The sequence below is a fragment of the Lynx rufus genome, unplaced genomic scaffold (genome assembly GCF_022079265.1).
Source record: "Lynx rufus isolate CCGP_SWC_20201006 ecotype Redwood Valley unplaced genomic scaffold, mLynRuf1.p SCAF_9, whole genome shotgun sequence".
NCBI lineage: Eukaryota > Metazoa > Chordata > Mammalia > Carnivora > Felidae > Lynx > Lynx rufus.
In genome coordinates this window covers 80,265,116-80,277,894 of record NW_025814897.1, presented here as the reverse complement: position 1 = coordinate 80,277,894, position 12,779 = coordinate 80,265,116, and the positions used below count along the sequence as shown (strand labels likewise).

General features: G+C 37.1%; 1 protein-coding gene across 1 annotated transcript; it reads left to right on the top strand.

The window, feature by feature from the left end:
* On the top strand, positions 1–7,143 carry LOC124506000 (elongin-B-like). Its single transcript, XM_047072028.1, has 2 exons — positions 1–30; positions 6,790–7,143. Exons 1-2 carry the CDS (start codon positions 1–3, stop codon positions 7,141–7,143), a joined length of 384 nt encoding a protein of 127 aa, XP_046927984.1.
* The last annotated feature ends 5,636 nt before the right edge of the window (positions 7,144–12,779 follow it).

Sequence of the window (12,779 nt, the reverse complement as noted above, 5' to 3'; positions counted from 1 at the left end):
ATGAAGAGGTCTCTTCCCTCTTTATGCATAGTTAGCTTTGGAGTTAACAGTCTTCCTTTATAGAAATGAACCACTTATACATAAGGTTAGGGAGCCCTCTCAGGCACATATCAGAAACAAAAATATATGTGTACAATTGTGGGGAATAAGAAATACTTTTCATAGGTATACAACTTTTTGAGCCATAGTTTCTGTGACTTTAAAAAGAGTATCTATAAGAATCAAATGAGATACTTTGTAGAATTGTAGATAAAATTGCGATTCATATCAAATGTAAAGGGCCATTAGGTATGTCAAAGACAAAAACCAAATAAGTATGGGAACTAATTTCATCAAGGCTATTGCCATAGGGTGAGGCTACATATCCAAAGATTAGAATATCTTGATGAGGTGTTTTTGCCTTATAATTTTATAGGAAGGAGTACACAGATGGTTGGCTACAAGAGAGTGATTTATAAGGGAATCCTTAGTCACATGAAGAGAAAATGTTTATCATTGTGTCTAGTTGGTTAAAGGGAATCAAATAGTTCAGCTAGTCTTTTAAGAATCCCTTTCATGGGGTGTTAGAATTGCACTGCACCTAGAGCATAGAGATCATTTAATATGATTTCCCATAATTATCATTGGTGTATCATATCATAACTTTAGGAAATCAGCTCCTGAGTTAGGGTCTCCTCTTTTTTTTTTTTTTTTTCCTAACTGACAGGGCATAGAATAAACTCTGTCTACTTTGCTTGTATGAACAGAGTAGTGTCCTCCTCATGGATTCACTCCCAGGGTTTCCATGACATACTATTGTTTGGCTAATCCTTAGCTCCTAGATATGAGTCATCAGAGAGGTAGCTGCATATAAGCCTTGTTTCTCTGGAAATTCAAAGCATTTGGGTAAGTGTCAGAATTGTCCCAGGATACACTTTCATTTATCACTGACTGGTAATTTATCTACACTTATTTTTCTGGGTGATTCTGTCAGTGAATTAGGAAATATATGTGCAATAAGACAGCTTAACTGCCTACAATCAATGCAATAAATAAATAAATTCAAGCTCACTTTATAGATGTAAATCATTGTCATGATTCTATGTGAATGTACCTTGTTTGCCTTAAGTTCTTTAATCTAGCATAGACAGTGACTCAACCAGCAAGTTGCTCTTAAATAGCATAGAAATGCAGGTTGAAATTACTTTGCAGAATAAATTTCTCTTAATGTCTTTTTATCCTAAGTAATACTCATTTTTACAACTTCCATTTTAAAAATGGATAATGTAATGTCCCACACATACCACTTTCTCAAATGCAATTTTCAAAAGAATGAGTTGTACAAAAAATTTCCCCAAAGGGGTAACTATAGTTTGTTTCAATTAGTTTTAAAATAGATTTTAAATTATAGTTTTGAATCATTACCTGTCTCTCCATTGGCTCACATCTAGAATGACATTTATAACACATCCCACATTAGTATAAACCAATTTCAGGTTTGTCTTTGGGGAATTATCATGATTAAAGTCTCTCATTCTGACATGACCCTCATTCACAACAAAACAAAATTTGTTAACCCCAAGGTTCCTCATTATATCTTCAAATCACTTTACAAGTAGAATCAAACTTTGTATTTAAATAAATTTTCATTTAGATATAAAGTTGTATTATGTATGTAACTTAGTGAGATAAAAGCCAACAATGTTTCTATAATTGAGAAATTATGAGTTCCATTAAAACTGACACGAAAATTGGAATAAGATGTTTACATTACAGTTCTATTATTTCCAGGTATCATAGCATTGGACAAGTGAGTTATTTTTTGTATTTCAATTTTCTGATGAAACATAAGAATATTGCAGTATAAGATACAAAAGTAAAATTCTATCAGTAACGCAACATAATTGTAATGTGAATTGTACAAATAATGCTTGCTATTATCTCTCTTTCTCTCTCTCTGTTTTTGTATAGTACATATAGTATATGTGTACATATAGTACACATAGTACATATAGTATATAGTGTGTACAGTATATATAGTACATATAATATGTGTGTATATATATTTTACAGCAACTCTTCTGTGTATGAGTTATATGTAACAGTATGAGTCATATGAGTAATAAATCATGTTAAATGATTCCTATGCACTAGCACAATTCAATCTTATTTATATATATAGTATATATAGTTATTATAGTATAAATAGCTATAATAAATTTATATATACATATTATATGATCTCTATAAAACTTCTCTTCCTTTTAGAGGGTTATATAATGTAACATGGACTACTTGGGTGAAGTTGTAAAATATTTTATTCTTATAAACTGTTAGTACAGTGCTTCATAATCATATATACTCTGAACATTTTTAGAAATAGACTACTCTTGGCAATAAATATAATAAAGAAAATGGGTATGGTAAAGAAAATACAGAAGGCAGGTTAGATCATATCAACTGGATGTATAGAGAGCTAAAAAGACAGTGAAACACAACTTTACTTTACAACTTTACTTGGAATTCAAAAAATTTGAATTGAATCAGAGACTGTTAGGAGATGTAAATTTACACTTGTCAAAGAAAGAAACTTTTATTATGTCACAGTATTTTTGTAAGCAGTGGTGAGCTCTGGCCTGAAGTTTCCAGGAGGACAGGTGAAGTTTATATCCCTATACATTTTGAAGGGAATCGGATTTCTGGCTGCTGTTGGTCAACAGACACTCCTTCATCTACACATGGCAATGTGGTTAGACAAGATTTTTGATCTATAAGTCAATTTTAAGAGAATTCACATCTTTATCATGTTTAGACTTCCAACTGAGCACAATATGTCTCTCCATTTTCTTATGCGCTGTTTAATTTCTTTCACTGGTATTCATATTTTTCAGCATACAGACCTTATTTATGTATTTTCTTTGATTTTACCCGATATTACTTTTTTCAGATATCTTAACTGTTATTTTAAAATTTTGGTTTCCATTTACATTACCAGTATGAAGAAATACAGTTGAATTTTTGTGTGTGTGCTAACATTGTATCTATATTCTTCCTTAACACACATTAATTTTAGGAGTTTTTTGTTTTTGTTTTTTGATTGGTTGAAATTTCTAGATATACAGCCATAATATCTGTAAATAGAAAATAAATTCATTTCCAATCAATTTAACTTGCATTTCTTTTTTCTTGTGTTATTGCATCGATTTAGACTTCCAGTATGATGTTAAATGGGACTGCAATGGACATTTTTGCCTTCCTCCCAATTTTATGGGTAAGGCAGTCACTCTTTAATTATGAAATATGATGTTAGCTGCAGGTTTTTTTGACGACCTTTTGAAAGGCTAAGAGAAAAATTACCAGGTGTACTCACAACTGCAAAGAAAAGATCTTTCCCCTCCTCCGTGGTTCCCTAAACCAGCCAGGGCACGCCCGGTGGTAGTCTGACATAAAGGCGGGAACCAATCAAGTTCTGCTGAATGGTTTGAAATAAAGGCGGGAACCAATCAAGTTCTGCTGAGCGTTCAAATTTAAATGTCAACCTATAACAACTCTGTAACCTCAAAAAAATCCCTAACTTGTTTGTGCCTGTCTATAAAAAAAGCTGTAAGATCCTTGCTCGGGGCCTCTTGCGTCACCGGCAATGAGTGCGCGGAGGACCGGGTTCGAACCTGCAATAAACGACCCTTGCCGCTTGGCTTTGGCTCTGGACTCTGGTGGTTTGTTTTCGGGGGGTCTCTCGAATCGGGACATATCACTTTCTCTACAAAGCAATGGTTTCTTTGTATTCTTAGCTGCTGAGAATTTTTATCATAAATAAATATTGTGTTTTATGAAATGCCTTTTCAGTATCAAAAGGATTGTGTATTTTTTCCTTCTTTTTCACACTATTATTACACAAGTTTTCATTGACCAAATTTTCACACGTTCAATTACCATTGCATTTCTAGGGTAAATTTTAGTTGATCATAGTATATTTTTCTCTTCATATATGGCTAGGTATGTTGTTGTTGTTGTTGCTGTTTATATATTGTTGAAGTTTTTGTAGCTATAGTAACAAGGGATAGTGGTTTGTAGTTTTCTTTTTCGTGCTGTCTTTATCTAGTTTTGATATGTTATTCTGAACTCATAAAATGAAACTGGAAGTTTTTATTTTTCATTCTTCAATTTTCTTGAAGAAATTGTTTAGAATTAGTGTTATTTGTCTTTAAATGTGTGATAAAGTTTTCCAGTGAAACCAATGGGTCTTGTTTTTAATCTGAAGGATTAAATATGAATTCATTTTTAAGAGTTATATGAATATTAATGCTATATATTTCTTCTTCAGTGAATTTTGATATTTTATAGTTTTTGAGGCTTAGGTACATTTGTATAAGTTGTCAAATTTGTGTATGTAGAGTTCTTTATAGTTTTCTATATTATCTTATATATGTCCTAAGAGTCTGTAGGAATATCCCTTCTTTCAGTACTCATAAATAATTTGTGTCTCCTCTCCTTTATATTTGTTAGTTTTCCTAGATGTTTATCATTTTTATTTTATCTTCACAATAAACTGATTTTCTCTTTTTGGTTATTTTCTGTTTTGTTTCTTTCTGCTTTCACATTCATTGATGTCTGCTATCTTGCTTACTGTCTTCAATTGCCTTTGTCTTCTGATTTGCATTTCTTTTGCCCTTTAAGTTTCTTAAGGTAGAGCCTTAGATTCTAGAAGCAGCTTTTAGAAATAGGTCCTTTTTGTTAACCTTGCTTATTTTCTCCCCACAATTTTTGTCTTTTACTGTAAAAGGAGTTTTAAAATCTCCCAACTATAATTGTAGATTTGGTTTTAATACTTTTATTTGCTGTCTTACTTGAAGAGTTCTGGTAGTGGGTTGCTTTACAATTTAAATTCCAGTTGGAAGTATATCTGAATTGATGTCATCCTTCCATGAATATTGTGGCTGGGTTCAAGGTGTAAATTCAAGGTGTAAGTTCTTAGCACAGACAAGAATAGATGCTAAGTGGAACAAAGAGTTGGCCGTGTTGGTATTCTCTGTTGCCGTCCATATTAATTCACCTCTTCTGTGATCCAGAAAACTGAATTCTGTGGGCTGCATCATCTGTGCTTTCTTGCCCTCTGCCTTCCAGGTTGACTAACGGGAGAATCTGGAAGAATAATAGTGGATGTAGGAGGAGAGACCTTGGGATATTGATCCCCACACTCTGTTTTGGATATTCCCTTCCTGCCTTGATGAGGGCCTGATAGTTACTACATTTTAAGATACCAGCTTCTGTGGGATACCTCCTCCTTCATTGTTCCCTATATTAACCTATGTTACCTCTTCTTTCTCCTCCCAACCTAGATGTGATCAGAACAAGGCACAAGAAAGTTGCAAGAAACGTATTACGTGAATGATTAATTAATGGAAGGCTGATATCACATACACCACATACTGATATCAAAACACAACCAAGCGTGGAAAAATCTCTGCAAAGGTACAGAAGATTCCCTAGGATTTGGGAGTGTTCTTTGATAGTATTGTAATATGGAAGTGGGTAATTAATGGTTAGGTTTAATTCTTTTTTTTTTTTTTTAATTTTTTTTTTCAACGTTTATTTATTTCTGGGACAGAGAGAGACAGAGCATGAACGGGGGAGGGGCAGAGAGAGAGGGAGACACAGAATCGGAAACAGGCTCCAGGCTCTGAGCCATCAGCCCAGAGCCCGACGCGGGGCTCGAACTCACGGGTCGCGAGATCGTGACCTGGCTGAAGTCGGACGCTTAACCGACTGCGCCACCCAGGCGCCCCAATTAATGGTTAGGTTTAAAATAATGATTTGTTATTACTTTCTATTTTCTCTCTCTCTGTCCCACAATCATACACTAAAAAATAGACATTTTTTTATTGTCACTGCTTATTTTTCTTACCAATGAAGTTTGCTAACAGAGACAGCTGAGGTCATCCAGAGTTCCTGCATTGTAATATCATTTCACTTTTCTTTCTGTGTGATAGATCTCACATCTCTGCGTGAACCGATATGTGACTTTTGATGCAGACTTTTGACTTTTGACTTTTGATCACTCAAGCCAGGGATGCAGCATTCTAGAGGTATTACAGTTAGAGAACTGTAGAAAAAATCTGTTTGGTTGTGAGCAAATGAAATTTTATTCTTGTAGTATTGTTGTGTGCAAAATAGTTACTTACTTAGGTGTTTCATTTAATTACTTTTTGTATAATAAATGAAACTCTCTCATCTGAAAAATTCAAACCTACTAAAGAAGAAAAAAAGTGTGGGAAACTGACTCAGATACATATAGTTTTTCAAGGCAGATATTGAAGTAATATTTAATTGTGCTATAAATTTGATTTCACCATTAAACTTGTTTTCTATATGCTATATAATAGTTTCTTACAATGTAATCTTTCTTGCTATGCATTAATTATTTTTGAAATATAGTTTCCTAATATCCTAGTCACATTTGAGGTCTGCAAATGTGCCTCTTCCACAAATCTCCTTTTCACCAAGTTTCTGCTCATGTTCCTTCCAAGCACTTGAACGTCCAGTCCAACGATTGGCTACCACTCGTAAATCAGTATACACTCAAACCTTTTTTTTTCCCCCTATGTAAAATGAATCACCAGATACATTGGCCAAAGTTCTGATCACTGGATGAATTTCTCTTCAAGACTGCCCTACAGGAATGTCCCAGAAAATTCCATGATTCACCTATAGAGCTCTGCAAAAGTTTCCAAAAGTAAAAGAAAACCTCATTTAGTCGGGAGGCCAGCAGAGGGAGTTCTCAGCATCACAGCCCAAGCCAGGACCTGGCAGGACGTGTTCCTCATGATCAGGCCCCACAAGACCACCATCTTCGCGTACGCCAAGGAGTCCAGCACCTTGTTCGAGCTGAAGCGCATCGTCGAGGGCATCTTCAAGTGGCCGCCCGATGAGCAGCCGCTGCACAAGAACGACCAACTTCTGGATGATGGCAAGACACTGGGAGAGTGCGGCTTCACCAGTCAGATGGCACGGCCGCAGGCCCCAGCCACCTTGGGGCTGGCCTTCCGGGCAGATGAAGCTTTCGAGGCCCTGCACATCGAGCCCTTCTCCAGTCCACCCGAGCTGCCCGATGTGATGAAGCCACAGGACTCAGGAAGCAGCGCCAATGAACAAGCGGTGCAGTGAGAGGGCCCCGGGCCCGCCCCCAGTGGCCCCCCTCCCAATAAAAGAGATTTGGGTGCCTGCCTGGTTGCTGCCTTTTTCTGCGCACCCTCTCCTGACTCGGGCGTCACCTTCCCTGGGATGGGGTCTGCTCTCCTGCAAGGCTCCTTCTCAGCCCCGTGTGCTTGCTAGGCCGGCTGTGGCTGTGGGACCGACCCCAAGCTCTGTGGGCCCCCACTGTCCACACCCACTCCAGCCTGCCCCTCAGGGGCTGTGCGCAGAGAACTGGGAGGAACCCCGGGCCCCGGGGCCAGCCTTCTGCTCAGCCTGGAGACAAAGGTTCCTACTGTGACTTCCAGCAAGCAGGCTCTCACAGGCTCCGGGGCAGCCTCTGGGCTGAGGGGCAGAGGCCAGGGGCAAAAATGTCAGCTGGAGCCAGTGTGGTTCCCCGGGGGACCCACCGCCTACAGTCGCCTTACTTGAGTCTTCTAAGGCTCTGGGGGCGGGGGCACATTCAAAGTGGAAAGACTGCTCTCTCTCCACCCCTAATAAATAATCTATAGACCGCCCCCCCAAAAAAAAGTGCCATCGACACTTCATGCTCCATTCTGTCAGCTAGATCATATGGCTCAAGTGACAGAACAGTGAACCTGCTGTAGCAAACCTTCCTTTGCTCTGATCTTCATTCAAAACTAGCATTTTTGGGGGGTCGCTTGTAAATGGGCCAGAGTTAGCACACCCAGGTGACAAAATATATTATTGCCTCTATAAGTTAAAGGGCCCCATTAGTTGTTGTGCTTCGTTTTTATTTTTAAATGCTGCTAGATGCAATAACTTCTTTTTCACCTTGGAAGGGATGCCCTGTATACACCACTGGACTCCTAGAAATTCCATGAGGGTAGAAGGCCCATGAATTTTTATTGAATTTATTTCTCAGTCTCTAACAGGTAAATGTTTTACCACCACGTCTAGACAGTTGGTACTTCTTAATCACTACATAATGTCAACCTACATGGGCCAGTATGACGTCTTCTGGACGGCCAGCAATTAAGTTTCCTGTGGAATCAGTTACGATATAGGGCCGAAAAGCTGATATACCTCTGTGGTAAAACAGTGAAGCTGTATGGCCACCCTTGCCAACTAAAAGGAAACTGGTTTTGATGGTCTTTACCAGCAAGTGTTGAGAAAAAAGAACTTGACAACTCTATAGCTGCATATCAGGTACAAGGAAAAATATTAATTTATTTAAGTTGCAAAACCACATGTGGAAGGGCAGATGAAATTAGAGTTTATACCTAGTAAAGTTTACAATAACCCACTGTCAATCTCCATGATACATCTGCTTTCTAAACTGGACAAATTGGCAGATTTGAATGAGGATGTAATGGGAATGCACCCTTCAAGTCATTGATAGTGACATTAATCTCAATAGTCCTTCCAGGTATGTAGTATTGCTTTTAGTTTACTATTTACTATTTACTTAGGTAGAGGCATTTCTAATGGCTTACACATGGCCTTTCCTAATGCAATAGCACTTACACTGCAGGTTGGAGAACCTTGGTGGAAATTATTCAATTGCTAAGTCTGTCTATTCTAATTATGCATTCTGGCACTAAAAAAATAACCACATGAGGGATTTCTGAACACACACTGGACCCATATTGAGATAAACTTGAGTGACATTTTGGATCTCCTGGATTTAGCTACACTTCAGAGCCTGTGTCTAGTAATCTTTTAAAAATCTGATTATCTCTTTTTTTTTTTTTTTTTCCCCAACACACAGTCACTTAATAAAAGGCCATAGGTCTCTTTGGGGAAGGTGTGGAGAAAGATTAACAGTGTAAAATTTGGCAGGGTCCATCCTGAAGGGGACCTGACCTCCCTTCATTCAAGGGATTAAATGTCTATAAACTGGCTCAACTCTGGAACTATCAGGATTCCATTCTTCCCCAGTGATTGTCCTCACTTTAATTTCAGACATCCTATGAGGTTGGGGATTCAATTTGTGTTATAATGCAGCTGCTTGCAAGATGAGACTCTGGGTTGGGTTTTTAGAACTGTCAGCTCTGTGGCTATAGGAGATAAGGATTTCTTTCAGGGAAGTTATAGACACTTTCAGGTTATTTGTAAGGAATTTAAGCTGGGAATTTGAATCCCTGAACTCATTATTTTATCTTCCCACTTTCTCCAGTGCAATTAAGAGCAACCAGAAATCTCATTATACCCATTAAATTGACAAACGTTTTCTAAGATATTGAATACATAGCCAATCAGAAAATGAGTTTTATGAGTTTTTGATTAAGAGTATCCAGTGGTGGTACTTTGTGTATTTCTATTGACCCATCATGAAATGAACCACCAATACTTTCTTTACCATTAAAAATAGAGCCATTTATGCCTTGAATATAATTAGACTAGAGAACTAATTCCAGATACTCCAGAACAAGTTCAGAAAACTCATCATTAATATTTCATTCCTGTAGAACCACTTCTCCTACCAAATCTGTACTCTCAGAGTTTCTCAGAGTTCTTCAGAGAAGGAGAACCAATAGGAGATACATTTTTCATTTGAATTTTTTTTTCTTTTTTAATATAGGCATTTACATATACACACTTTTTTAGTGTTTATTTAAATTCCTATTAGCTAACATACAGTGTGATACTAGTTTCAGCTGTACAATATAGTGATTCAACACTTTCATACAACACCCAGTGCTCATCACAAGTGCGCTCCTTAATCCTAATCACCTATTTAACCCATCCCCCCATCCACTTCCCCTCTGGTAACCATCAGTTTGTTCTCCAGAGCTAAGAGTCTGTTTCTTGATTTGTCTCTCTCTCTCTTTACGTTTTTCCCTATGCTCATCTATTTTGTTTCTTAAATTCTACACATGAGTGAAATCAATTATATGGTGTTTGTCTTTCTATGACTGATTTATTTCATTTGTCTCTATGTATCCTTTTAGCTGGATCCCATTTGTTTTACTATGTTGTTTTTTCATCTTAATTCATCTTAACATATTTTCTAATTTTCCTTATTTTTTTTTTCCTTGACCTACAGGCTATTTAAGAATGTGTTGTTTAATTGTTTACATATTTATGAACTCACTAAGTTTTTTTGCTATTTTTTTAAATTTTTTACATTATTTTATTTTATTTTTTGAGAGACAGAGAGAGACAGAGCATTAGCAGGAAGTGGGCAGAGAGAGAGGGAGACCCAGAATCCAAAGCAAGCTCCAGGCTTTGAGCTGTCAGCATAGGGCCCAATGTGGTGCTTGAACCCATGGACACAAGATCATGACCTGAGCCGAAGTTGGGCCCTCAACTGACTGAGCCACCCAGACGCCTCCTTTGCTATTTCTTTATTATATTATTCTATGATGGTTAATGAACTTTGGGTAATCCTACCCATTTTAAATTTATTTATTCTTATTTTATGGCTTAGCATGCAGTCTATTCTGGAGAATGATTCATATGCACTTGAGAGAAATGTATATTTTGCTGGTAGTCAAGTGCTATATAGATACCTATTAAATCGATTTGTTTTATAGTGCTGTTCAAATCTTCTATTGTCTTGTTGATGTTCTTTCCAGTTATACTATTAATTTTTGAAAATGTGGTACTGAGGTCTCCAATGACCATTATTTTTAATGACATAAATCTTCTATTGCATTTTTCCTTTAAATTTTTTATCGTGGTATAATATACATAAAATTTACCATCTTTACCATTTTTAAATGAACAGCTCAGTGATACATTTATATTATGCAACCATCACTACCATCAATCTATGGAACTCTTTTTCATTTTGCAAAACTGAAACTCTGACCATTAAACAATAATTCCCCATTCTTTCTTCCACCTAAAACCTGGTAAGCTCTGTTCAAAGCTTATACAAAGTATTTCCAGGAATAATGGAATTACACATTATTTGTCCTTGTATGTGTGGCTTACTATGCTTAACATAATGTTTTCAAGGTTCACACCATGTTGGATTATGTCAGAATTTCTCTCTTTTTAGGGGCTGAATATAACATTTTATTGTATATTGTCATATTGTTTTATTGTCAATATTGTATATTGTCAATGAACACCTGAATTGCTTCTACCTTTTAGCTACTGTTAATAATGCTGCTATGAACATGAATGTACAAATATCCTTTTGAGATCCTATTTTCATATATCTTGGGGATATGCAGAGGTGGAATTTCTGTATCATTTGAATTCTACCTTTAGCTTTTTGAGGGCCCACCAAACTGTTTTCCATGGCACCTACATCATTTAACATTCCCGCCAACAGTCAAAGTGATTCCAATTTCTGAGCATCATTGTCAAAACTTTTCAGTTTTTTTTTGTTGTTGTTTATAATAGCCATCCTAATGGGCATGAGGTGGTATCTCATGGTGGTTTTGACATATCCAGTGATTTCAACTAACTATGCCTCCCTTCATGTATGTCCTTTTTTGCTCTATGCATCTTGGAGCTTTGATGTTAGATGCATGTATGTTTATAATTATTGTATTTTTTCTGATGGCTTAACCATCTTATCATTCTAAAATGTCCTTATTTTTTGTGGGGCACCTGGGTGACTCAGTTGGTTAAGTGTCTGACTTCGGCCCAGGTCATGATCAACAGTTTGTGAGTTCGAGCCCCACGTTGGGCTCAGTGCTGACAGCTCAGAACCTGGAGCCTGCTTCAGACACTGTGTCCCTCTCTCACTCTGCCCTTCCCCAGCTCATGCTCTGTCTCTGTCTCTCTGTCAATAATAAACACTAAAAAAATAACAATAAAAAGTCCTTATTATTTTATTTTTTTAAATAATTTTTTAACGTTTATTCATTTTTGAAAGACAGAGAGAGACAGAGGACAAGCAGGGGTGGGTGAGGCAGAGAAAGAGGGGGACACAGAATCTGAAGCAGGGTTCAGGCTCTGAGGTGTCAGCACCGAGTCGGATGTGGGCCTCAAACTCACGAACCACGAGGTCATGACCTGAGCTGAAGTCAGACGCTTAACCGACTAAACCACCCAGGTGCCCCCTTTTTTTTCTTTTACAGTCTATTTTGTCTGATATTAGTATAGCAACTTCGTATTTCTCATGTTTGTGTTTTTCATGATATTATATTTTCCATCATATTACTTGCAAACTGTCTTTTAAACTAAAATTCATCTCCAACACATATAGTTGGGTCACAGTTTAATTATTTTTAATTTTTTAATTTTTTTAATTTATTTTTTTAATATGAACTTTATTGTCAAATTGGTCTCCATACAACACCCAGTGCTCATCCCAAAAGGTGCCCTCCTCAATGCCCATCACCCACTTTCCTCTCCCTCCCACCCCCCATCAGCCCTCAGTTTATTCTCAGTTTTTAAGAGTCTCTTATGGTTTGGCTCCCTCCCTCTCTAACTTTTTTTTTTTCCCCTTCCCCTCCCCCATGGGTTTCTGTTAAGTTTCTCAGGATCCACATGAGAGCGAAAACATGGTATCTGTCTTTCTCTGTATGACTTATTTCACTTAACATAACACTCTCCTTATATACACAATGGAATACTACGTGGCAATGAGAAAAAATGAAATATGGCCTTTTGTAGCAACGTGGATGGAACTGGAGAGTGTGATGCTAAGTGAAATAAGCCATACAGAGAAAGACAGATACCAT